Here is a 23,420-nt window from a genome sequence, read left to right as displayed (position 1 = left end):
TCAGACGGCAGCTTGATGTGCAGTGGGAACGAGGAATGGGTGGGGGGGCGATGGGGAGATGGTGAGAGAGCGTGTTTGCAGGCCACTGGGTAGCAGCCAGTTTTGTAAGAGGACCCCATAGGAGGCCGCTAGCTGTGGCCAAAAGAGCAGGGCTCCATTCCAGTCTCCATCTCTTGACGGTTTTTGAGACCTTGCAGGAGAAGCTCTTCCTGTCTCAGTCCAGCTCAGTTGTAAAACTGGGCAGCTACTACCTGGCTCGGTTGTTGCAAAGAGTAAAGATAATATATGCAAAGCCTCTGGTACACAAAAAAGGGGAGCGGAATGCTTGTCGCGTGTTAGCCCAGGAGTCGCGACCTAAGGTCACGGAGGTGACGCGGCCAGGCCCCCAAACTCCCCGGCCGGCCCCCACCCCTCTTCCGGGTTGGACTGTGTGGACCGGCCCTCTCGCCGCTCGGGCCCCGCGCCCCGCCCGCCTTTCCTCGTGCGGCTCCTCCCCGGCCGCCGGGAGGCTCGGAGGCCCGGGGAACCCGGACCCACCCGGGACGCTTCTCTCGCCCCGCGGCGCCGGCGGAGCAGGTATGCTGCGGGCGGGGCTCTCAGTCCAAACCCGGAGCTGCCCCCAGGGCTCCGGGAGCCCCGGGGAAAGGGTAGAGCCCCCTCCCGGGAAGACGCGAACTGCACAGGAGCTGTCTCGGGTCCCGCGCCGCGTCGGTCTCCATGGCAACGCGCGGCGCACCCCGCGCCTGGCCCTCGTGGGAGTCCTGCCGCGCTCCCGCCGGCCGCCTCCCGGAGTGTTCCTAAGGGAGGAGGATTTTCTCCAAAACTTAGGGGCTTCCACCCGCTGCTGCCACCTGGGAGGAGCGTCGGGCTCCCTCAGTTCCCGGTGCCCTCGAGCTCCGATTCCGCAGGCGCCTGCCTCAAAACCGGGCCCTCTGGTGTCCCCAGCCTTCCCTGGCTGCGGAGCTGGCTCCCGGCCCCATCCCACCTAATCGCCCCCGCTTCCTGCACTGACACAAATTACTCAAAGACATAACCTGCCTGCTCGCTCAGTTTTTAAAAATCAGCATGGTGCCCTACCTGTAGTATTGCATATAATGAGGAAATGCAATGGGGCAGTTTACCCAAAGTCCCGGAGGCTGGCGGCTGGCCGAGGGCCGCCCGGCCGCGGCCACATAGCTTTCAGAATGATGGGAGGTGGTCGGAGGCAAGTGCTGGGCCGCCAGGACCCCCCGAAGACCGTTCAGAAACAACCCCACTGGGAATTACTGGCCCGTTTTTTGCCCATGGGCTATTGAGGGTGTACCTGTGTTACAAGCGCCGTGTTTCCAAAGAAATAGTAGAGGGGAAGGGACCACACCGTTTACTAACTCCGGGGAATTTACCCTTCCCGTCTCGGGAAGTCAGGACCCTGGGCTGAGGGTGACAAACCCAAATCAAAGGAACTTAAGCGCCAAAGGGAATGTTAGACCTTTTCACTGGAGAGTCTGACTGGGTAGGTCTTGGGTGGGGCCCTAGTACCCTCTGGCCTACACAGCCTCCTGCCATCCCGAATCTTATCAGACAAATCTAAATAGCACAGTGACTTTCTTTATTATAAAGTCTATATTTCAGTCTGTAAATGCTTGGTACTACTACACTCGAAGAAGTAGTGAAGTAGCAGGGAGTCCTTATCAGGACAGCTGCAAACTTTTAGGTCTGGGCTACCAGGAGCCGCAAGACCAGTGGGGGAAGTGATTTTCCAAAACGGTGAACAGTTCCTGGTAAAGTTCTGAACAAGGTGCAGCCAAGCCTTGATTTACATGTAGCTGCATTCCTCGAAAATTCAGTGTTAATTAAAACTGTGCAAAATATGCTTTGCCTTTAGATGTAAAATAGTTTGGTTGTAGCCGCAGATAATTATAAACGGATTTTTCCACGCACCTTAAGGTTGTAAGGCAGCTGAATAATCCTTTACTGTGCGGGACCGTCCCCTAGCATCGCAGAATCTTAGTATCTCAGATTCCAATGACTTCTAAAAGCCGTGGTGCTCTGCCTCTCCATCTCTGAGAACAGAGAAAAACTCCGTAAGTTTGCAAAATGTCCCCTAGGGGGCAGTAACTCCCCACTGAGAAAGGCTGGACCGCACCAGCAGAAGGACGTTCCTGCTTCCCAGAGGTGCCAAGACGGGGATATTATATTTTTCATTCTCAGGACAAACTTGACAAACAGGTGTTGTTATTTCCATTTTAGAAATCGGGAAAGCGAGGTCTTACGAAGTGGAGTGACTTGCCCAAGACCACAGCACTAGAGTCTGTCAAAGCTCAGCTGCAGCCCAAGTCTAACCCCGGAGCCGGCTAAGCTCTGCCTCACTTTGGTTGTTACCTGTGGCCACAAGGAAAGTTGTTTGATTCTGTCTTGGCGAAATTAGAAGGAAGGTTTTAGCAAAATGTGTCCTCTTACATTTTACTGGTCAGTTTTCTTTGTTCGTGTTTATGAAAAGTGTGCAATAAGATTTCAATGCTCTCATTTCAGGTAACTCCATGCGTTGGAGACGATGGATAAATATACCGTGATTAAGGCCATTGGAGAAGGTGCCTTTGGGAAAGCATACTTGGCCAAAGGGAAGTCAGATAGCGAGCACTGTGTTATAAAAGAGATCAATTTTGAAAAGGTAAAGTGAAGAAGCTAAAATTCTCATTCATTTTCAGTGGTATATTCAGCTGACTTTTAATCCAGTTTGTCAAGGAAACATCTTTTTTTTTAACAAGTGCAAGTCGACTTTTGTTTGTTCAGTCTTCTAAGTCCCTTGTCCAAACAGCAACCAGTGACCTTATTTTCATTTTCATTTTTAAATTTTATTTAATTATATTTTTGGCCACACTGTGCAGCATGCTGGATCTTAGTTCCCCCACCAGGAATCAGACCCATGCTCCCCTGCAGGGGAAGCAGGGAGTCTTAACCACTGGACCACCAGGGAAGTCCCCAATGATCTTATTTTAAAAAAAAAGGAAAGGAAAGAAAGAAAAAAAGGAAAAGAAAAAAAGCTGTTATCGCCCTGGCTCCTATGCTACTCCTTACAGTGATAACATCTTTTTTCAAAATATCTTAAGGCCCTTCTATGAGATAGTCCCTCCTTCGTTGCTCTGACTCCTCTGTTTTGCCCTAGGGTGATACACTTCCTCTGACTGTCTCTCCAAATTCAGATCACCTCCACAAGCAGACTTTCCCCAAACATCCTAGCTAAGGTAGCTCCCTGATTTCAGTCACTTCTTATCACACCATCCTGGTTTATTTTCTTAGTAGCATTTGTATTGATCTGGAATTACTCTGTGCACTTATCTCTTGTCTGTCTCCTCCAGCACGCAGAACCATGCCGGCACATAATAGATGCTCAAAAATATTTGAGTGCATTGAAGGAATGGAGGAAAACCATATGTTATTATTAGTCTAATGGCTTTGGAGAATAATTGAATATATTTATTTTCGGAGGAATCATTTATGCTAAATTCCCCTTGGTCAGTGTTTATGTCACCCTCTCTAGTGGTTGTGTTCGTTTCAAATAGATGGGGATAACAGTGTCCATTATGGGCTAGAATACATTTTAAGGCAAGTCTCACTGGTTGCCTTCTAGAGGATTTATAAGTGAGGGGAGCAGAAAAACTTCCATACAAAATGGGTGCAAAATGGACAAATCAAGTTGCACTATGTGAATGTACTTATTGCCACTGAACTGTACACTTAAAAATGGTTAAATGGTATAAATTTTATGTTGTGTATGTTTTACCATAATTTTTTAAAACTGAGAAATAGAAAATTCCCTGGTGGTCCAGTGGTTAGGCCCCTGAGCTTTCACTGCAGAGGCCAGGGTTCAATCCCTAGTGGGGGAACTAAGATCCCACAAGCCGAGCAGTGCGGCAAAAAAAAAAAAAAAAAAAAGAAAGAAAAAGAAAAAATAGGGACTTCCTTGCAGGTCCAGTGGTTAACACTCTGTGCTTCTAAAGCAGGGGGTGCAGGTTTGATCCCTGGTCAGGGAACTAAGATCCCACATGCCACGTGGCCAAAAAATAAAAAGTAAAAAAAATTTGGGAAAAAATAAAAGGACTTCCCAAACTTACATTGAAACTCAGGTGTAGATGTTCAGTGTCTGGGAGAATGCTTTATTTAGCAATGTAGGTCCCTTTCCATGGATGCATGGCATACTTCTGCTAATGTCCTCTTATTTTCGTGGCCTATCAGACCTTCCTTCCACGACATCATTCTGCTCACTCTCTTTTGTTTATCCAACTGCTAATTCCCGGGCCTCTCTGTCCCCTCACCCTCCATATGTCCCTGACCACCTGTCCTTTGCCGACTCTCTTCTTTCTCTATACTGTTACTGACAGTTACCTCACTTCAGTCTTTACCACTAAACAGATCACTCTTTTTTTAAATTAATTTATTTATTGGCTGTGTTGGGTCTTCATTGCTGCGTACAGACAGGCTTTCTCTAGTTGCGGTGAGCGGGGGCTACTCTTTGTTGTGGTGCACAGGTTCTAGGCGCACAGGCTTCAGTAGTTGTGGCTCGTGGGCTCTAGAGCACAGGCTCAGTAGTTGTGGTGCATGGGCTTAGTTGCTCCGTGGCATGTGGGATCTTCCCGGCCCAGGGCTCGAACCCATTTCCCCTGCATTGGCAGGCAGATTCTTAACCACTGCACCACCAGGGAAGTTCCTCCATTGACTCCTTCTCTCCCTTGAATTTGTTTCATTCCTTTCATCAGCACCTTGGGTTACTTGCATCACTTCAGTACCTTTCTCATGGCTCCAGCTCTCATATAACAAAATCTTGGGAATTCTCCCTTTAGGCCCCCAAACTTTCACTGGGACAGAAGTCATAAAAGAAAAGATGGCTAGATACATTGTCATCTTTGACAAAGAGCTGTCATGAATAAATGGAAAGAAAACTGGCATAATGCCAAAAATACTTGCAAGTATTGACTAAAGTGTGCTAGCCTTTTTTTTTTTTTTCCTGGCCCCTCCATCCATGTGGCTTGCAAGATCTTAGTTCCTCGAACAGGGATCAAACCCAGGTCCTTGGCAGTGAGAGCAGAGTCCTAACCACTAGACAGGCCAGGAATTCCCTGTGCTAGCCTTTGATAAATCTTAAAAAGATAAAAAAAATTATAACTGAAGAAGTCATCATACACAAATTTCAAACCTGTTAGAAAACTAAGAAAAGTAAAATAAATCTATTGGTTTATACCACTTTTGCTTATACAATTGGAAAGGACTGAAAAGAGTATAAAAGTGGTGGAAGTGGGCACACTCTTACTCTGCTGAAAGGAAGGTAAATCATCCTGAAGGGAATTTATCAATACATATCAAAGCCTTAGAAGGATCCATGCCCTGTTTGTATTACTGGTGAGGAGTAAGGTCTGAGATATGTTGTAAAGATGAAAAAATTAGGCCACAAAAGTTATGTGTATATATCTGTGTACTGTTAATGTTACACACACACACACACACACACACACACACACACACACAACATTAACAGTGGTTACTGCTGATTGGTGGGATTTCACCTCTATCATTTCTTTCTGCATTGTCAGAATTTTTAATATGCAGCATATGTTATGTTTTTAAAATTAAGAATTGTATTATTTGTATAAGCAGAAAAAGCTATCTTCCTCTTGAAAAAGAAAAGAAAAGAAAGTATGCATCCTAGGATCCAGTAGTTCTACTTTTGGGATTTTATTCCAAGGAAACACCCAGAAATGTGCAGACAGCGAACAACCTAAATGTCCAGTAGTTGGGGATTGGTGAAGTAATTTGTGAAAAACTGAGCAGTTAGTCAAAATCATGTTGTAGACAAAAGTTATGATATGTGTGGGAAATACAACTTTTGCTACTTAAAAAGACGGTATGTGTAGAATGATGCAATCTTTGTAAAGTATACGTATTATCTCTCTATAGATGTATGTATATTCCCACACATATATTCACATGCATACAGGGAGGACATACTAGAGTGTTATTATCTAGGTGGAATGTGGGATTATGAGTAATTTTTGCCTTGTGCTTTTATATCATTTCACTCTTCAGATTAGTTTTGACACCGCTCTTGGATTTGTTCCCAAATTCCATTTTCAACCTCCCCTTCACATACTCTTCTTTTTTTCCACATACAAATCCTTCCCACTCCAGCCTCTGCTCGACCAAGGGGCTCTTTCTTCCAAGTTCTTTGCCTGCCCATCTCCAAGTATCAAGATCCCACTTACTCACGGCTGAGCCTCAGGATTCCTTCCCACTCTAAGTAATCTCTCTTGCTCTGTAAACGCCATAGCTTTTTATCCGTACTGCTGTTATGGTGCTGATTGCTTTCTACTTTGCTGTGCTTTAGCTGTTTGTTTTGTGCCTTCTCCTTTTTATTAAACTGTGTGTTCTGTGCAGGCAGAATCCGTGCCTTTTTCATCTTGGTATTCCACACAGCAGCTAAGAAGGCTTTGCACCAGTAGCGGTTCAATAAATCCTTCTTGGATAAATAATTCAATGCATAGATACTTGCAGGTCTTCCAGCTCTGTTGTTTAGCTGGTACATACTTAGGAATTATAAAACCATTTAAATTCTAAGTAAAGAAAAATTTACGTGGGAGGTGAATCCTCTATGAAAATATATATTAATGCATTTCCTGGCATCTCTCCCATTCTTTAGTATAGATAAGAAAAAATTGATTGTATATTTCTAATACAGCACAGATTTTTTGCATCCTTTTACCCTAGTCTCCATGCCATAAATAAGTAGAATTTATAATAGGCCTTGGTATTGTTACTCTCTTGTATCTCTTTATGTTATCAAATTTGCCTAGCAATATCTACATCACAGTATTAACATTTATTACTTCTTTCTTTCTTTCTGCTCTAATGTAGTTTTTCATTACTTCTTATCTAGAAATTTACATTTCTTCTCAGCTCTCCAACACCTCTACAGAAAGCCAACTCTAGACTCCAGAACTTAAATCACTTATTTTCTTACAGGTACCAAAAAGCTATATATTTTCTCTCATCATCCTACTGTTATCAAACAAAACATATTCTTTTATTTCTTGCCTTCAGAAATGCATTGTATCTTTTCTTCATTATAAAAATTAAGCTGTTCACCGAAGAAATTTTGAAAAAACTGCAGGGAAAAATAAGACAATTTAGAGGAAAATAAAAATCACTTATAACCTCTCTCTTCATCACTATTAATGTTATGGTGAACTTCTCTCCAGGCTATTTGTAATGCATAAATGTAGCTGATAAGTTATTAGAATATATTAGAATGATTAATGTCATGGTGGATATACTCTTTTACAGCAGCTTTTTACCCTTAGAATATTGTGCATATTTTCTCATGTCATCCCATGTTTTCATATAATAAAATGTTCTCACATGATAACATTAAATATTTACAGTAATAGTGAGTGCCTAGTGTACATCATGTTATCCCAGATGTTTTACATATATTAATCTATTTAATCCTCTCAACAACCCTAAAAGTAAGATCTCATTACCCTCACTGTTGAGGGGAAAGGGCTGAGGCTCAGTGAGTTTAAGTAATTTGCTCAATGGTGCACAGTGACCAGCAAATCCTTCTAACTCTCTCTCCCCGCTCTTTCTGCTATAACACAGTGCTTCACTGGATTTTTGAGGGCTGCATAGTGTGATGTTAGATTAAAAGTACAATAACTTATTTTCTATTTTCAGATAATTATGTTGTTTGGGGTTTTTTTGCTATGATTAAATAACATGTAACACGTAGAATGAGTCATTTTTCTCAAACAAACTGTGTGTATATGTTTACTTGTATGTGCATTAAATAAAAAGGTCTAACAATTAACAGGAATTACTCCTAAGGAGTAGGAATTCATGGGATGGGTGGGGAGGAAAAGGGGACATTTTACTTTCATCTTATTCACTTCTATCTGGCTTAAAATATTTTTTTCAAATCGCAAGTGTATATTATTAATGAAAAACTAATAAACACTGTAATGAAGGCTTTTGTATGAGAACGCTTGGGTACGTTTCTGATTATTTTCTTTGGATAAATTTCTAGAAGAATTAGTAAATTAAATATAGGAGCATGTTAAAGTCTCTTATTAGAGATTGTAAAATTGTTTTCCTAGAAAGATTTTAGCAATTTATTTACTTATACCAGAAGTATAAGTGCCATTTTGCTGCTTTCTCATTAACTGTGGGTATTAACATTAAATTCTGTTTTAATCTTTGTTCTTTTGATTATTGAGTGAGATTGAATATTTTTTTCTGTTTCTGAGCTATTTTTAATTTCTTTTATTTTTTGAGAATTGCCTAGTCATGTATTTTCCCATATTTCTATTGGCATATTTGCCTTTTTTTCTTATTGATTTGCCAGAACGCCTTATATATTATAAACACAAAAATCTTTGTCATACATATATTGCCAGTATATACCTCAGTATAACAGTACAGTTATCTACCTATGTTTGTCTTTCAATCTTGTTCATAATAGTCTTTGGGGGAAAAAAATAGTAGTTATAAAGTAGTTAAGTAGCTAAGTCTATCCATCTGGTAGGTGTAATTCAGGTATTTTTATTTTGAAACTCATATGTACCAATTATGCAACTTAAATTGTGAGGGGGGAGAGCTACTGAAGTTTAGAAGACAAATAACTTACTGAAGGATACATAGCTAGGAGGCCGTAAAGAGAATGTTGATTTTCAAAAAAATTCTCACATCTAAATGAGGGTGAGAAATTTGGGGACTCACACATTATGTGTGGGCCAGATGTTGAAGATCATTATAGAGGGAATGGTGGAGAGGACCAGTGATGCATGGAGGCAAGAAGAGTGGGGCAGCTGGGCCAGCAGTCAGTGTAGAAATGACCAAGTGTCAAGAATGAGGAAGTAAAAGTGGAGATGAGGTGTGGTCACTGCAAACAGCACCAAAACATTTGAACAATATTGTCCATAGATGATTAATAGAATAATAAGAAAATACAACAGGGAATGAGGGGAGGAGAGAAACAGGTGAGGCAGGTTAAGGGGTACAAACCTCCAGCTGCAAAATAAATGCATTATGGGTATGAAACATACAGTGTGGGGAACATGGTCAGTAATTGCGTAACATCTTCCTATGGTGACGCATGGTGACTAGACCTAGTGATCACTTTGAAATGCATAGAAACTTTAAGTCACTATGTTGTGTGATGGAAACTGACATAGTGTTGTAGGTCAATTTTACTTCAAAAACAACCTAGAAAAAAAGATCAGAATTGTGATTACTGGAGGTGGGTGACATGGGGAGGGAGAATTGGAGGAAGATGGTCAAAAAGTACAAACTTCCAATTATAAGGTAAATAAGTACTAGGGATGTCATGTACAACATGATACGTATAATTAACACTGCTGATGTTACATATGAAAGTCGTTATGAGAGTAAATCCTAGGAGTTCTCATTACAAGGAAAAAATGTTCTTTCTATTTCTTTAATTTTGTGTCTATATGAGATGATGAATGTTCACTAAACTTATTGTGCTAATCATTTCATGGTGTATGTGAGTCAAGTCATTATGCTGTACACCTTAAATGTATACAGTGTTGTATGTCAATTATATCTCAATAAAACTGGAAGGAAACGCAATAATAAAGGCAAATTAATTAGTTTTTAAAAAAGAAAAGAAAATCCATGAAGTCTAAAATGAAATCATGAGAGACAAATTTTATTTGAAATGAAAAATGTAGTAATCGTAACACAAAACTTTACTGGTCTGATTTATGTGATATATGACATTTAATTTTTTTAGATTTCATTTGTTTCTTCTCAGCAGTGATTGCTGCTGGAACACTGCATTTTTTTTTACAAATTCTTTTGGTGCTGAAAGATAAATATTAAAATAACTTTCCTCCACATGACTAAATAATTAACACAGCACATCAAACCAACTAAACTTTTAATACAGCAGAACTTCAGCAGAAATACTTATTTTCTTGTTTCTGATTGCCACTGACTACATATAGGACACTCTGCTAATTCTAGAAATGTCATTTTCTGCCGTTGAGAGATCAGTTTCAGAAGTGCCATTAAAAGCCAGTGAAATCCTGCAGAATTTTCGATGACAGTAAGCAGAAAGCATGTTCTTGAAAGCAAATTATCTTCACAGACTACTCTGTCTCTTAATATAATTTAGATGCCCATCCAAGAAAAAGAAGCTTCAAAGAAAGAAGTCATTCTTCTGGCAAAGATGAAACATCCCAACATTGTAACCTTCTTCAGTTCATTTCAAGGTTTGACTTTCTCATATTCTTAAAGTATTTTAATAGTGTCGGCATGGAGGCTTCTATATAAGATATGTTCCTGAGAAATTAAACTCTGTAACTGGACTCATTTTCCCATTTACTTAAATTGTAATTTGAGACATCATTTTTATTTCTTCTCTGATGAGTTTTTGTAAACAGCTTTCCTAAATTTTCTCAAGTTTTCCCACCCGTCTTTACTTCTTTCTCCCTCAAATAGTTAATGATGGGTGTATTAGCTTTGCTGCAGTAAGAAATTTCAGTGACCTACAAGAATACCATCTGTGTCTCACTCACATTACATGTTGGCTGTGATTAGCTGGTTTTTTAAAATTTTTTAATTAAAAAAACAATTTTTTTTTGGCCTCACCACACGGCTTGTGGGATCTTAGTTCCCCGACCAGTGATCAAACCCCAGGCCCACGGCTGTGAAAGCGCCAAGTCCTAACCACTGGACCGTCAGGGAATTCCCAGGCAGGGTCTTTAAGTTTGGGGTCCGGGTTGAAGGAGCAGCTCAGATAAGGATCAGGCTGTTCTCCTGAACAAGAGAAAAGAGCAGGACACAGAGCCCACCATGCCCTCACTCTCGGAGCCCTGGTGGGATGTGCCGTGTTTCCTACTTTCTTCATGTGCTCGTGTTCTGGGTGCAGAGCAGCCTTGCAGCCAAGGAGAACGGTGGTGGGGGGAGGGGTACACTCTGCTTCTGTGAGTCCTTATACGTCCTGGCGCAATGGGTGAGGCTGTACAGTCCTCTTACAGAGAGGCAGCAGACAGCCACACACCACGGCCAAGCAAAGGGCCAGAAAAGAGGGGAAAAACATCAAGGAAGCAATTCCCCTTCCCCGTGTGCCTGAATACAACATTTCTTCTGCCTCCATCCATCACTTGACTCCAAAGGTTAGAAAAACAAAACAAAACACTAAAAACACCATAAAAGGAGCGTTGGTCATTCATTCACTTAACAAATATTTACCGAGTGCTTACTATATGCATTTTTTCTAGGTGCCAGGAATATGGCAGTGAACAAACAAAATAGGTAAAAATTCCTGTCCTTGTGGCTCTTACATTATAGTGGGAAGAGACCGACAATAAACACATACGCAGGACGTCAGGTGTTTGAAAGGCTGTGACAGGGCTGTATGTGTCCACAGTTCACCGTGGGGCACCCCCATCGCAGCAAGCGGCGCGAGGGGTGGGGTGCTTGAATTCATGGAATAGGTCGGAAGTAGTTCATGGAGTAGGAATGTTACCTAGATGCCTTCAAGCACTGTCAAGGATATAAAAATCAGTATATAAATTTTAAATCTATGTTTTCAACTTTTACATTGTGCAGGGCACTGTGTTTCTTACAAATCAAAACCACTGCCTTCAAACTAGCTTTCTGTGTTTCTTACGAATTAAAACTGGATATGGTCTTTCAAAGAGCTCTCGGGACACTTCCAAGGTCTCTCTTGGAGTTGAGAGTGTATGTGAGCAGGGAATTGAGTTGTATGGAGCAACTTTTTTGCATAAATGGTTTTATTTTATTTTATTTTTTTCATCTTTGTTGGAGTATAATTGCTCTACAATGTTGTGTCAGCTTCTGCTGTACAAGGTGAATCAGCTATATGTATACATATATCCCCATCTCCCCTCCCTCCTGAGCCTCCCTCTCACCCTCCCTATCACACCCAACTTTTTAAAAAATTTATTTGTTTATTTATTTATTATTGGCTGCATTGGGTCTTCGTTGCTGCGCAGGCTTTCTCTAGTTGTGGCAAGCGAGGGCTACTCTTTACTGCGGTTTCTCTTGTTGCAGAGCACAGGCTCTAAGCACACAGGCTTCAGTAGTTGCAGCACATGGGCTCAGTGGTTGTGGCACACGGGCTTAGTTGCTCCGTGGCATGTGGGATCTTCCCAGACCAGGGATCGAACCCATGTCCCCTGCATTGGCAGATGGATCCTTAACCACTGTGCCACCAGGGAAGTCCCACACCCAACTTTTAAGGGGCAGCTGCTGAATAGGTGCCCTCCATTCCTGTTCATTGATTCGTCACAGTGATGCTGTAGGACAGTCTTCCTTTTCCTCCTCCTGTGGGTTATTACTGTGGCTCCCTCTGTCTGGTAAGTCCTGCTCACTGTCAGGCCTTCTCTGAGATCACGGTTCAAGTTATAGCCCCCTTTACTGATCTCGCCAGCACTTTTGTACAGCGTGTGTGTCTATTCATATACACTGTTAGGAACGGGTCTAACGTTTGTCTCCCTTTAAGATAGTAAACGTAACAAATTCTTTTGCTCACCACTTGTTCCTTGGCCTCTGGCACGTAGTCAGTGCTCATACACATAGTGGGTGTTGAATGATTGCCTGGACTGGACCATTTAGGAGAGTGGAGTATGTCTTTTTTTTTTTTTAAATTATCTTTCCGGCCACACGGCATGCAGAATCTTAGTTCCCCAACCAGGGATGGAACTCGTGCCCTCTGCAGTGGAAGCATGAGTCTTGACTACTGGACCACCAGGGAAGTCCCTGGAGTATGTCTTTACACCATGCGAAATGGATATTTGAGGATGGTTTACACTGGACACGATTATAAAATTAGAGGTTATTTTTTACAGTATAAATAACCCTCACTAACTTTATTTATGTTGTAAGCTTAAACTTTCTTTTGAGGGCCTTTTCCTTTTTTTAAGTAGAGCACCTCTGTGTTTAGGGAAACTAGAGCTATTGTGATCCCTTTGAGTTTGCCTGGCAGTTTGTTGGGACCTGAAACACTGCTCTTATCTGAAAGCCTCAGAGGTTCTTGCAACACCTGACTGTAGAGAATGTGGGGGAAAAGCCTTTGTTTACCCTCAAACAGCTCATCTCTGAACAGAAGAACCATGGCTCTAGTTCATTAATTGTTTGTCTATAGAAAGTAAAAGTTTTTATAAGTTTGAAGCAACATGAGAAAAATAAGGAGGATGTGGTAAGATTTTTCCTAAGGCTAAATTAATTCCACTTAAATTCCTTCAGTACATTCTTTATCACGTACCAGTAATATGCTAGGCATGCTCTAGGTCTCGGGAGCAAATCAGTGACCAAAAGAGGCTCACACCTCTGCACTGCTGTTTTCTGTTGCTGTATAATCAGCGAACGTGAATTTAGTACCTTAAACAGGCACCCACTCATCCTCTCCCAATCCCTCTAGATCCCCAGGGCTGGGCTGAGCTGGATTCTCTGCACAGGGTCTCACATAGTTGAAATCAAGATGTCAGCTGTGTCTGCGACCTCATCTGAGGCCCAGAGTTCTCTTCCAGGCTTATTCAGGTTGTTGGCAGATTTCATTGACTGCAATTGTAGGACTGAGGTGTCTGCTTTCTTGCTGGCTCTTAACTGGGGATGGTTGTCTGTTTCTAGAGACCAACCTCCCTTCCCGGCCATGTGACTCCTTCAATAGGCCCTCTGTAGCGTGGAATGTCTCACTTCTGTTTCTGATTTCCAGGCCCAGGTTTAAGTGGCTCTTGTGATTAGGTCAAGCCCAGATGTATAATCTCTTTCTCTATTAACTCAAAGTCAGCTGTTTAGTAACTTTATGTCAGCAAATCCCCTTTGCCATGTAACATAATCACAGGAGCGATAGCCCATATTTACAGGTTGCGCTCTCGCTCGAGGGGAGAGAGGTCACAGGGTGTGTGCATGAGGCCCATCTGAGAGTTCTGCCTGCTCTACAGCTGTGGACTTTACATTCCAGGGCTAAAGTGTGGGGAGAGAGACAATAAATGCAAACATAACTCATAAGTACAGCATATGCAGGTTAGAAGGTGATAAGTACTGTGGGAAAATAAACGAGGGTGAGGCAGGAGTGGAGGGAAGGATTTTAAATAGGGTGGTCAGGACGGGCCTTGCTGTGAAAGTGACCTTTGAGCAAAGACTTGAAGAGTCCTGCTAACATCTGGAGAAGAGCTTCCCAAGCAAGGAGGAATAGCCGCTGCAGAAGGCCTGATGTGTTGAAGGACTAGCCAGGAGGCTTCGGGGAAAGGCGATGATCTGCTGTGGGCCCGTGAGCATCTCTGCAGGTTTTTGCTGGATATGCCACGCCCTGACCGAGAGCAGCCTTGTGTACTGCTCACTGTAAAAGCAGTCGATTCCTCAAGTGCAGTGTTCCCCTCCTGTAGTGTAGCCACTGCGTGCACAGGTGTCCATCTAGGCTCTGTGGATTTGGGGGACACAGAACGAGCACATGAACGTCTGACAACTGCTTTTGCCAAGCGTAATAAAGTCCTTAGCCTCCGGCCCGGGAATCTCGTGTCTTCTGCCAGCATCCGTGACATAGTCACAGGCTGGTAAGTAGGGCAGCATCTCACACCCGTGGCAGAACTCTGCCAGAAGCCTGTGTGGGTGCAGTGCAGTGAGCAAGGGGGTTTAGCAGAAGATATTCTTTATGCTGAGTCTGCATCCCTCCTGGATTTGGCGCTAAAATGCTGTTATAAGGGATAGTGGATGGTATCTCATTTCATCAAGTCTAGAGGCCATTGGTTGTAAGATACACTATTAAGTGCTAATTAAAAGGAAAGATACTGCCCATTAGACTATGACACTATGCTTGCTGATCGCAATTTTTATTTTATATGTATTAAAAGAGCTCTTTTAGACTTCTTTAAACCTAGTTTTGCTTTCTGTTACTCTTGTGCATTCATAAAAAGGGAAATATGAGCAAATTAAATTGGTTAAGATGGTCTAAAAATTAATGAGGCCAGGGACACATAGTTTTTCGAGGCAGAAGCCTGGTGTCTCTCTCTTTGCCTGGCAAAGCAATAAAGCTATCCTTTTCTACTTCACTCCCCCCCGCCAAAAAAAAAAATAATGAAGCTGTGATGACATCAAGACTGCTGGGCCCATAGCCACCAACTGGAAGATGCCAATGTCTGTAAGACATAATTCTGATTTTTTTAAGTCCATTTTAGAATGAATTTTCATTATAGTAATTGTTCTTTAAATGTCAGAATTCGGCAAGAAAAAAGGTTGCAAGTCTGAAGTTAGTGCCCTGAATAGTTTTGAAAGGTCAGTGACCCATGAGCTTTATAGTTTCAGAAACTCTTGCCCTGTAGGGTGCTGTGCCCTTCCTTTTGGGACTATTCTCTTTTCTCCTTTCTGCATTTTAAAATATTATACATGCTTGAGACTAAACACAAATCTCACCCCAAACCTAAAGTGATCTCTCTCTTGGAGACTTTCCTGGCAGCCCGGTGGTTAAGACTCTGCACTTCTACAGCAAGGGGTGCAGGTCTGATCTCTGGTCAGGGAACTAAGATCCTGCAAGCTGCACCTGACCTGACATATGTTAATTAAAAATAAAAATAAATTAAAAAAATAAAGTGATCTCTCCCACCTCTGCTCTGAGTACTTCTGAACTCTTACTGGCCATTTCACTTGTGTGGCATTTGTAATAAGCTGTGTGATAATGTTAGTGTATATTCTTGATTTCCCTCAATGTGATTGGAAGTTCTGTGAAGACAAGAATTGTTTCTTATGGCTTTTCCCCTTCCTAAAGTTCTTAATTTTTTTAAACAGATGGAAAATTTGAGAACACAAATGACCTTTCCAGACAGTTCTAACCCCATTAAATATGAAATTAACAGTGGCTAAGAGAGGGGAAAAGGCATATTTAGAGCCAAATGATGCTTATCGACACTAATACTTCCTTCAAGATGGTTTGGTCATGATTAATCCTGAGTCAATGAATTTCTTCCACTGAAAGCCAGTGTGAGGCCGAGTGAGTTGGAGGCTAGTGGAAGGGAAGTAAAATGGAACCCTTTTTCCTTAGTTTCCTTATTCAAGTTCCCCCATGGTTTTGAAATTGTTATCCCTTCATTGCTGTGGCAGCCCTTTCAATGACTGAGCTAAGACAAGTATTAACTCTTCCAAAAGTGATACAGTCCTGAAAGTAACTGATCTCTAGGTAATCAGGGTGTGTCAGGAAACATCTCAAAAACCTTCCTGTAAGAATATACAATGAAGAAAAGACACTCTTTTCAGTAAGTGGTGCTTGGGAAAACTGGACATGTAAAAGAATGAATTTAGAATACCCACTAACACAAAAATAAACTCAAAAAAGATTAAAGACCTAAATGTAAGGCTGGATACTATAAAACTCAGAGGAAAACATAGGCAGAACACTCTCTGACATAAATCACAGCAAGATCTTTTTTGATCCACCTCCTAGAGTAATGAAAATAAAAACAAAAATCAACAAAGGGGACCTAATTAAATTTAAAAGCTTTTGCACAGCAAAGGAAACCATAAACAAAACGAAAAGACAACCCTCAGAATGGGAGAAAATATTTGCAAATGAAGTGACCAACAAGGGATTAATCTCCAAAATATACAAACAGCACATGCAGCTCAATATCAAAAAAACAAACAACCCAATAAAAAGGTGGGCAGAAGATCTAAATAGACGTTTCTCTGAAGAAGACATACAGATGGCCAAAAAGCACATGAAAAGCTGCTCAACATCACTAATTATTAGAGAAATGCAAATCAAAACTACAATGAGATATCACCTCACACTGATAAGAATGGCCATCATCAAAAAATTTACAAGCAATAAATGCTGGAGAGGGTGTGGAGAAAAGGGAACCCTCCTACACTGTTGGTGGGAATGTACATTGGTACAGCCACTATGGAGAACAGTATGGGGAGTCCTTAAAAAACTAAAAATAGAGCTACCATATGATCCAGCAATCCCACTCCTGGGCATATATCCAAGAAGACTAAAATTCAAAAAGATATATGCACCCCACTGTTAATTGTAGCACTATTTACAGTAACCAGGACATGGAAGCAACCTAAATGTCCATCGACAAAGGAATGGATAAAGAAGATATGGTACATATATACAATGGAATATTACTCAGCCATAAAAAAGAATGAAATAATGCCATTTGCAGCAACATGGATGGACCTAGAGATTATCATACTAAGTGAAGTCAGACAGAAAAAGACAAATATCATATGATATTGCTTATATGTGGAATCTAAAATAATGATATAAATGAACTTATTTACAAAACAGAAATAGAGTCACAGATGTAGAAAACAAACATGGTTACTGGGGGGAAAGAAGGGGAGAGATAAATTGGGAGATTGGGATTGACATATACACACTGCTATATAAAATAGATAACTAATAAGGACCTTCTGTGTAGCAAAGGGAACTCTACTCAGTACTCCATAATGGCCTATATGGGAAAAGAATCTAAAAAAGAGTAGATATATATATATATGTATAACTGATTCAGTTTGCTGTACACCTGAAACTAACATAACGTTGTAAATCAACTATACTCCAATAAAAATTTTTTTTAAACTCAACGAAACAAACAAAAACAAAAAACAAAGCCCTTCCTGGACACTCCAGTCTTTTCTACATGGCCTCTTGTTCTCTCTGCCCGAGTGTGTGCAGACTTCTATCGTAGCTCTTCTCACATATATTGACTGATGCCCCGTCACCTCCTTATTCAGGAAGGATAGTTTATTTGCTTTTTATTCCTAGCACAGCTTTCCTTAGCATGTCTTCAATAAAAGTTTGTTGATGAGTGAGTGACTCTGTCCCTTTAAGAGGGGAGGAGGACCAATGGAAGGGTTCTGTGAAAGAAGGGCTCAGTTTGTGAATTGGAAGCAACCGAGGGCAGTTGCTGTCAGGTTGCTGATAGCCCCTTTAAAGTTGGCTTAAGTTGGGCTTCCTAAATGGTGCAGTGGTTAAGAATCTGCCTGCCAATGCAGAGGTCACAGGTTCGATCCCAACTCCAGGAAGATCCCACATGCCGTGGAACAACTAAGCCCGTGTGCCAAAAAAAAAGTTGGCTTAAGCTACTTGAAAGAAAGAGGTAGCAAATGATAGATATTTGGCAAGAGATTCCAACCTTTAATGGATACTTAATAATTACAGGGCAAAATACTGGAAAAATTAACACTTGCTGATAACCCTGATTTTGTGCGATCATTTTGGGTTCCTTAGATGTTTTTATGAAACCACTCAACAAACCTTTGTGAAGCCCCTTCCATGTGCCAGGTACAGGGAAGACGAAAGAACCAAGTGTGGAGTCCGTCTTCAGGGAACCCACAAACTAGTGGGAGAAACAGGCTAGTTAGGAGAAGCCCTTATTCTAACAAGAACACAGATGGTAGCTGTTGAAGATGGTTGAAGAAGAAAGCCGAGTAAGCAGGAAATCATACAAACCTTTAAAAAATATCTTTATTGGATTATAATTGCTTTACAATGTGGTGTTAGTTTCTGCTATACAACAAAATGAATCAGCTATATGTGTACCTATATCCCCTCCCTCATGAGCCTCCCTTCCACTCTCCCCATCCCACCCCTCTAGGTCCTCACAGGGCACCATGCTGGGCTCCCTGTGCTATATCGCAGTGTCTCACTAGCTATCTATTTTACACGTGGTAGGGTACATACGTCAATGCTACTCTCTCAGTTCATCCCACCTTCCCCTTCCCCCCCGTGCATACAAACTTATTTTAATCTATAAATACGCAATCATTTGCCAAACTTTTGATATAAAACCAAGGCTTTTTCTCTGATTACGAGTCCACTGATTGGAGTTCAGAATATTCTTTCTTACACAGGCTCCCCCATCCCCAATTTATAATTTCCGATTTCTTTTCTTTAGAGTGGAGTCAGAGTTTACAGATACTCTCTGTGTACAATCCTTTGAAAGCTTCCCTGTTATTTTCCTCTTGTTCCACCCAACATTTAGGTCAAAGACTTTTTTTTTTTTAGCTACTCAGTTTTATATGTAGTTTTTGTAGAAACAGCCACATCTTCCTTTTCCCATTCATCTTTCATCAATTTGTATAATAATTACAATAGCAAGTATAATCACATAAACAGATTTGGGAATGAACACAGTGATCTTGGTAAGAATCAGTGGGAGCAGACGTACCTGGGCAGAGATGAGTCCAGTAGCCACCAGGGTAACCTTGAGCGGGCATCGGTCATGGAGAGAGCCCATCAATCTCGTGAGTAGGTCAGGCAGAGGTCAGTTAGAAGAGTGTCTACTGTACTCAACAACACGGTTGAATAAACCCCATATAAATAAAAGTTTATGCCCAAATTCAAGGGTGTATTAATTCTTCCTGAGGTGTTGAAAAAGATTCACAGCTGCTGTTTTATAGCAGATTTCCAATCTCCAGCATGAATATATTCATAATAATTGCTCACATTCATTGAACTCTCATTATGGGCAGGTATTGTTTTAAATATGTGACATGGATTAACTCATTGAAGAGATTAAATGAGGAAAGGCAACAATCCCAAGAGGAGCTTCTATACTATTATCTCCATCTTACAGATGAGATAATGAGGTGCAGAGAAATTAAAATAACTTGCTCAGAGTCACAGGGCTAAGACATTTAAGTGGTGAAGTGGGATCAGAGCCCAGTCCATCTTGATCCTACAGCCAGAGTTTTAAACTCTTATGTACTGCATTTTTCTGTTATATTCTCCATTTCCTTGAACTTAAAGGCAAATAATTAGTAAATATTTGAAACCCATCCAGCACCGAATGATGCCTTTTCTTATAGAGAACAACAGGCTGTTTATTGTGATGGAGTATTGTGATGGAGGGGATCTCATGAAAAGGATCAAAAGACAACGCGGAGTGTTATTTAGTGAAGATCAGGTAAAAACTCTTCTAATTTGCCTCTTAATTTATATTGGGTGGATTAAATGTATAATGTCATAAGTAACAGACTGTGTTTATATGAAGCATGGTTTGTGGAAGAGAAATTCAAACTATAAAATAATGGATCAGTATTCTTGATAGATCTAGCCTAGAACATATTTGCAATTGAACTTAAATCTAATCTCTTTTTGAAAGTGAACTTTGCTTGAGAGAGGACAGTGTCTTATTTTTGGACAATCTCATGTAGGATGACCCTGAGATAAATCTTCACGGTGGGCGGGGGGAAAAAAGTGAATGTGGATGTTCCTTAGCCATTTAAAATGTGATGTATTTATAGCTTCACTCTTCTTCCTTTTATGATTGGGTACTCTGTTTTAAAATAGCTATCCCACTTTACTAGGAAGGATTGAAGCCTTTCTTAGCAATGGCTATTTAATTTCATTGGATATTAAGAGAGAGGAGAGAAAAGGTGAAGAATAATGGCCTCAATTCTCATTTTTTCTTTGCACAAACATGTTTCTTCTATACTCTGAGTTTCCTCTGATACCCTCTTGGGAGTTGTCCTCATGAAGGGGACAGGTGTGTGTGGAGGGGGACGAATTGGACTCAAGGCCTGTATGATTGGTGGGAAAGGCCATGGCCTCAAACAGGGCACAGGAGTGGCCCACCTCTTTCTTTAGGCCATTTGTTTCTTTGTTCTCTTGTAGCTTTTAAGAGCATCAGGCCCAAATAATTTTCTCCTAGAGTTAAAATTGAATGTTGTGAATATATGAATGATGAAAGAATCAGTATCTCTAACCTCTGTAAATTTAGTCAAGCATTCTTCCTCTGCTCATTTACATTATATATTAAATTCTATATTTGTAGAAACCCTCCTTTCTTCCTATCTAGGTATTATTTTGCCACATTTAATAAAAATACTTTTCTCTACACAATTTTGAATTGCATTTACTGCTGCTGGGAAAGAACCAAATTATAACTGAATCTTAGAATCTGGAATATAGCTTTTTTTCCTATTGTTTTATTCTCTCTGTAATATGTGGCAGATAAAGAATCACTGAAATTTTAGAATCGTTTAAATAAGTCTCTATAGGCATAGAACACAGTGTAATTAAGAGGCTCATGGCCAGTTAAGATAAACTCATAGCTAAAAAATAAAATTTAGCTTTAGAAGTTTAAAAGTAAAATATTTCTTAGTTTTATATTATATGCATGTATATTGGTAGTTCATTAAAATTTTTAATAACCACATCAGATTCTCAGTTTCTTCCTCTTTCTCTCTTTGCCCTTGACACCCTCTTCCACTGAAAAGGAAAAAGCAGTGGCACCAGGGTTATCAGGAAACAGAGCTGCTTGTCTGCTATCCTGATGTAGTTAGCAACCCAATGTTAAGAAAAAAGAAAATCACATCTTGCCTCCATCTCTTCCTTGCTTCTGTTTACCATTTTCTGTGTGCGGTGTTCCTTTTCATACCAACACATTTGGATTGCCTTTTCATACCTCCATTTGTCCAGCTATAAAAAGCAAATAGTATGATAAGGTGGTATATCTATTAGCTTCATTCATCTACCACACACACAAATATGTTATTTCTCTCTTCTTGCACGTTACCTTGAAGAAGTTTCAACGATCACCAGACTCCTCACCGGTTTTGTTTTATGTTCCCTCTACAGATTCTGAGTTGGTTTGTACAGATTTCTCTAGGACTGAAACATATTCATGACAGGAAGATCTTACACAGGGACATAAAAACACAGGTAACAGCTCAGAGACAAAAATCAAGGCAGGACAGATCTTTCATTTTCTTGAAATATCTCCAACAAGCATTTTCTCCACTTACAGAACATTTTTCTTAGCAAGAATGGAATGGTTGCAAAGCTTGGGGACTTTGGTATTGCAAGAGTCCTGAACAAGTAAGTACCTTTTAAAAACATTTTTCTTTCTGTTTGTAACAGCCAAAATATGTATTTTTAGGTATCATGAATTAAGAAGATATTAAGAGCTTGGTTTCCCAAGAATTTTAGGTAATTGTTTATATGAGTGTATTAAAGCATTCAGATGGTACTTTGAGATTAAAATTTGCAAGATAAATCTTGGTGTAACAGAGGAATGGTGGCAATATTGTATAGTGTGATATAAACTGATCAAATGAGATATGACTGAAATGTGTATAAAGCTAGTGAGCAGTTTGTGAAACAGGCAAACTCACACATGCTGGGAGGAGAATATTGACACAACTGTTTTGGAAGACAGTTTGGTGATGCTAAACACCAAGAGATTTTTAAATGTTCTATTTCTGAGACTTTATTCTAAGGAAATAATGTGAAGTTTGGAATAATTTAAAAGCCTAATAATTGGGAAATGGTTAAATTTTATAAAACTTGGTACAGCCATGTACCTGAATATTATATAGCCCTAACATTTATGATTTTGAAGACTTCTTCATAATGCAAGAATAAATTTTGTTCTATTAAATTAAAAAAAAGGAAATCTGAATTTCAAATACACTATGATCACAGCTATGTGGAAAATATACATGGAAAAAAGACAAGAGGGAAATATATCAGAATTTTAACACTATTGTTTTGGGGTGGTAAGATTCTGAGCAATTTTTTCTTCTTCATTCACTTTCATGTTTTCAAAATTTTAAATCATGAGATTCCATTACTTTAGTTATTGGAAAGAGGGAAGTCTTTACATGTGAGAGTTTTGCAATATAATGATGGTACCTCTTCATGCAATCTTTAAGCCATAAATTTTTTTTTAATGTGCAGATTTTGGGGAGGTGAATTATAAGCTTAAAAATCAATAAATTTTATTACTATATTATTAATATACAATGTTTTGCTTTATTTTAGTATGTGAATACATCACATTTTGTGTGTCTGTTTTTATACTTTTTTCTTGCATGTATGTGTATGTCTTAAGCCTTTTCTTACTTCAATAATACATTGTGTTATTTTATTATTTAATTTTGCTAGTACCATGGAACTTGCTAGAACTTGTGTTGGAACCCCTTACTACTTGTCCCCAGAGATCTGTCAGAATAAACCCTACAATAATAAAACGTGAGTTGCTGACTTTTGGTTTGAAAGTCACAGTAAAATCTGATGGATTCTTTTTTTTTTAATACATTTATTTATTTATTTACTTATTTTTGGCTGTAGTGGGTCTTCATTGCTGCGCTCGGGTTTTCTCTAGTTGTGGTGAGCAGGGGCTACCCTTCATCATGGTGTGCGGGCTTCTCATTGCGGTGGCTTCTGTTGCAGGGGAGCTCAGGCTCTAGGTGCGCGGCCTTCAGTAGTTGTGGCACTTGGGCTCAGTAGTTGTGGTGTACGGGCTTAGCTCTGTGGCATGTGGGATATTCCTGGACCAGGGATCGAACCCATGTCCCTTGCACTGACAGGTGGATTCTTAACCACTACACCACCAGGGAGGTCCCCAATGGATTCTTTCTTATGTGCTTTTGTAATTTCATTTTCTTCACCT

The 23,420-nt window shown here is 40.4% G+C and overlaps 1 protein-coding gene across 2 annotated transcripts in view; it reads left to right on the top strand.

The window, feature by feature from the left end:
- NEK5 (NIMA related kinase 5) overlaps positions 1-23,420 on the top strand; it is a 65,292-nt gene that overhangs the window by 1,460 nt on the left and 40,412 nt on the right. The window contains exons 1-7 of one of the 2 annotated variants that reach the window (XM_057707581.1): positions 511-576; positions 2,512-2,650; positions 10,166-10,262; positions 19,831-19,928; positions 21,605-21,688; positions 21,774-21,844; positions 22,913-22,999. In XM_057707581.1, the coding sequence (XP_057563564.1) occupies positions 2,534-2,650; positions 10,166-10,262; positions 19,831-19,928; positions 21,605-21,688; positions 21,774-21,844; positions 22,913-22,999 (554 nt within the window). In that variant the 5' untranslated portion in view covers positions 511-576; positions 2,512-2,533. Of the gene's footprint in view, positions 1-510; positions 577-2,511; positions 2,651-10,165; positions 10,263-19,830; positions 19,929-21,604; positions 21,689-21,773; positions 21,845-22,912; positions 23,000-23,420 lie in introns of those variants that run through there. The other variant, XM_057707580.1, reaches the window with a different exon arrangement.

The sequence above is a fragment of the Hippopotamus amphibius genome, chromosome 14 (assembly GCF_030028045.1).
Source record: "Hippopotamus amphibius kiboko isolate mHipAmp2 chromosome 14, mHipAmp2.hap2, whole genome shotgun sequence".
Taxonomy (NCBI): domain Eukaryota; kingdom Metazoa; phylum Chordata; class Mammalia; order Artiodactyla; family Hippopotamidae; genus Hippopotamus; species Hippopotamus amphibius.
Note: the sequence above shows the minus strand (reverse complement) of the source record. Positions and strands in the feature narration are given on the sequence as shown.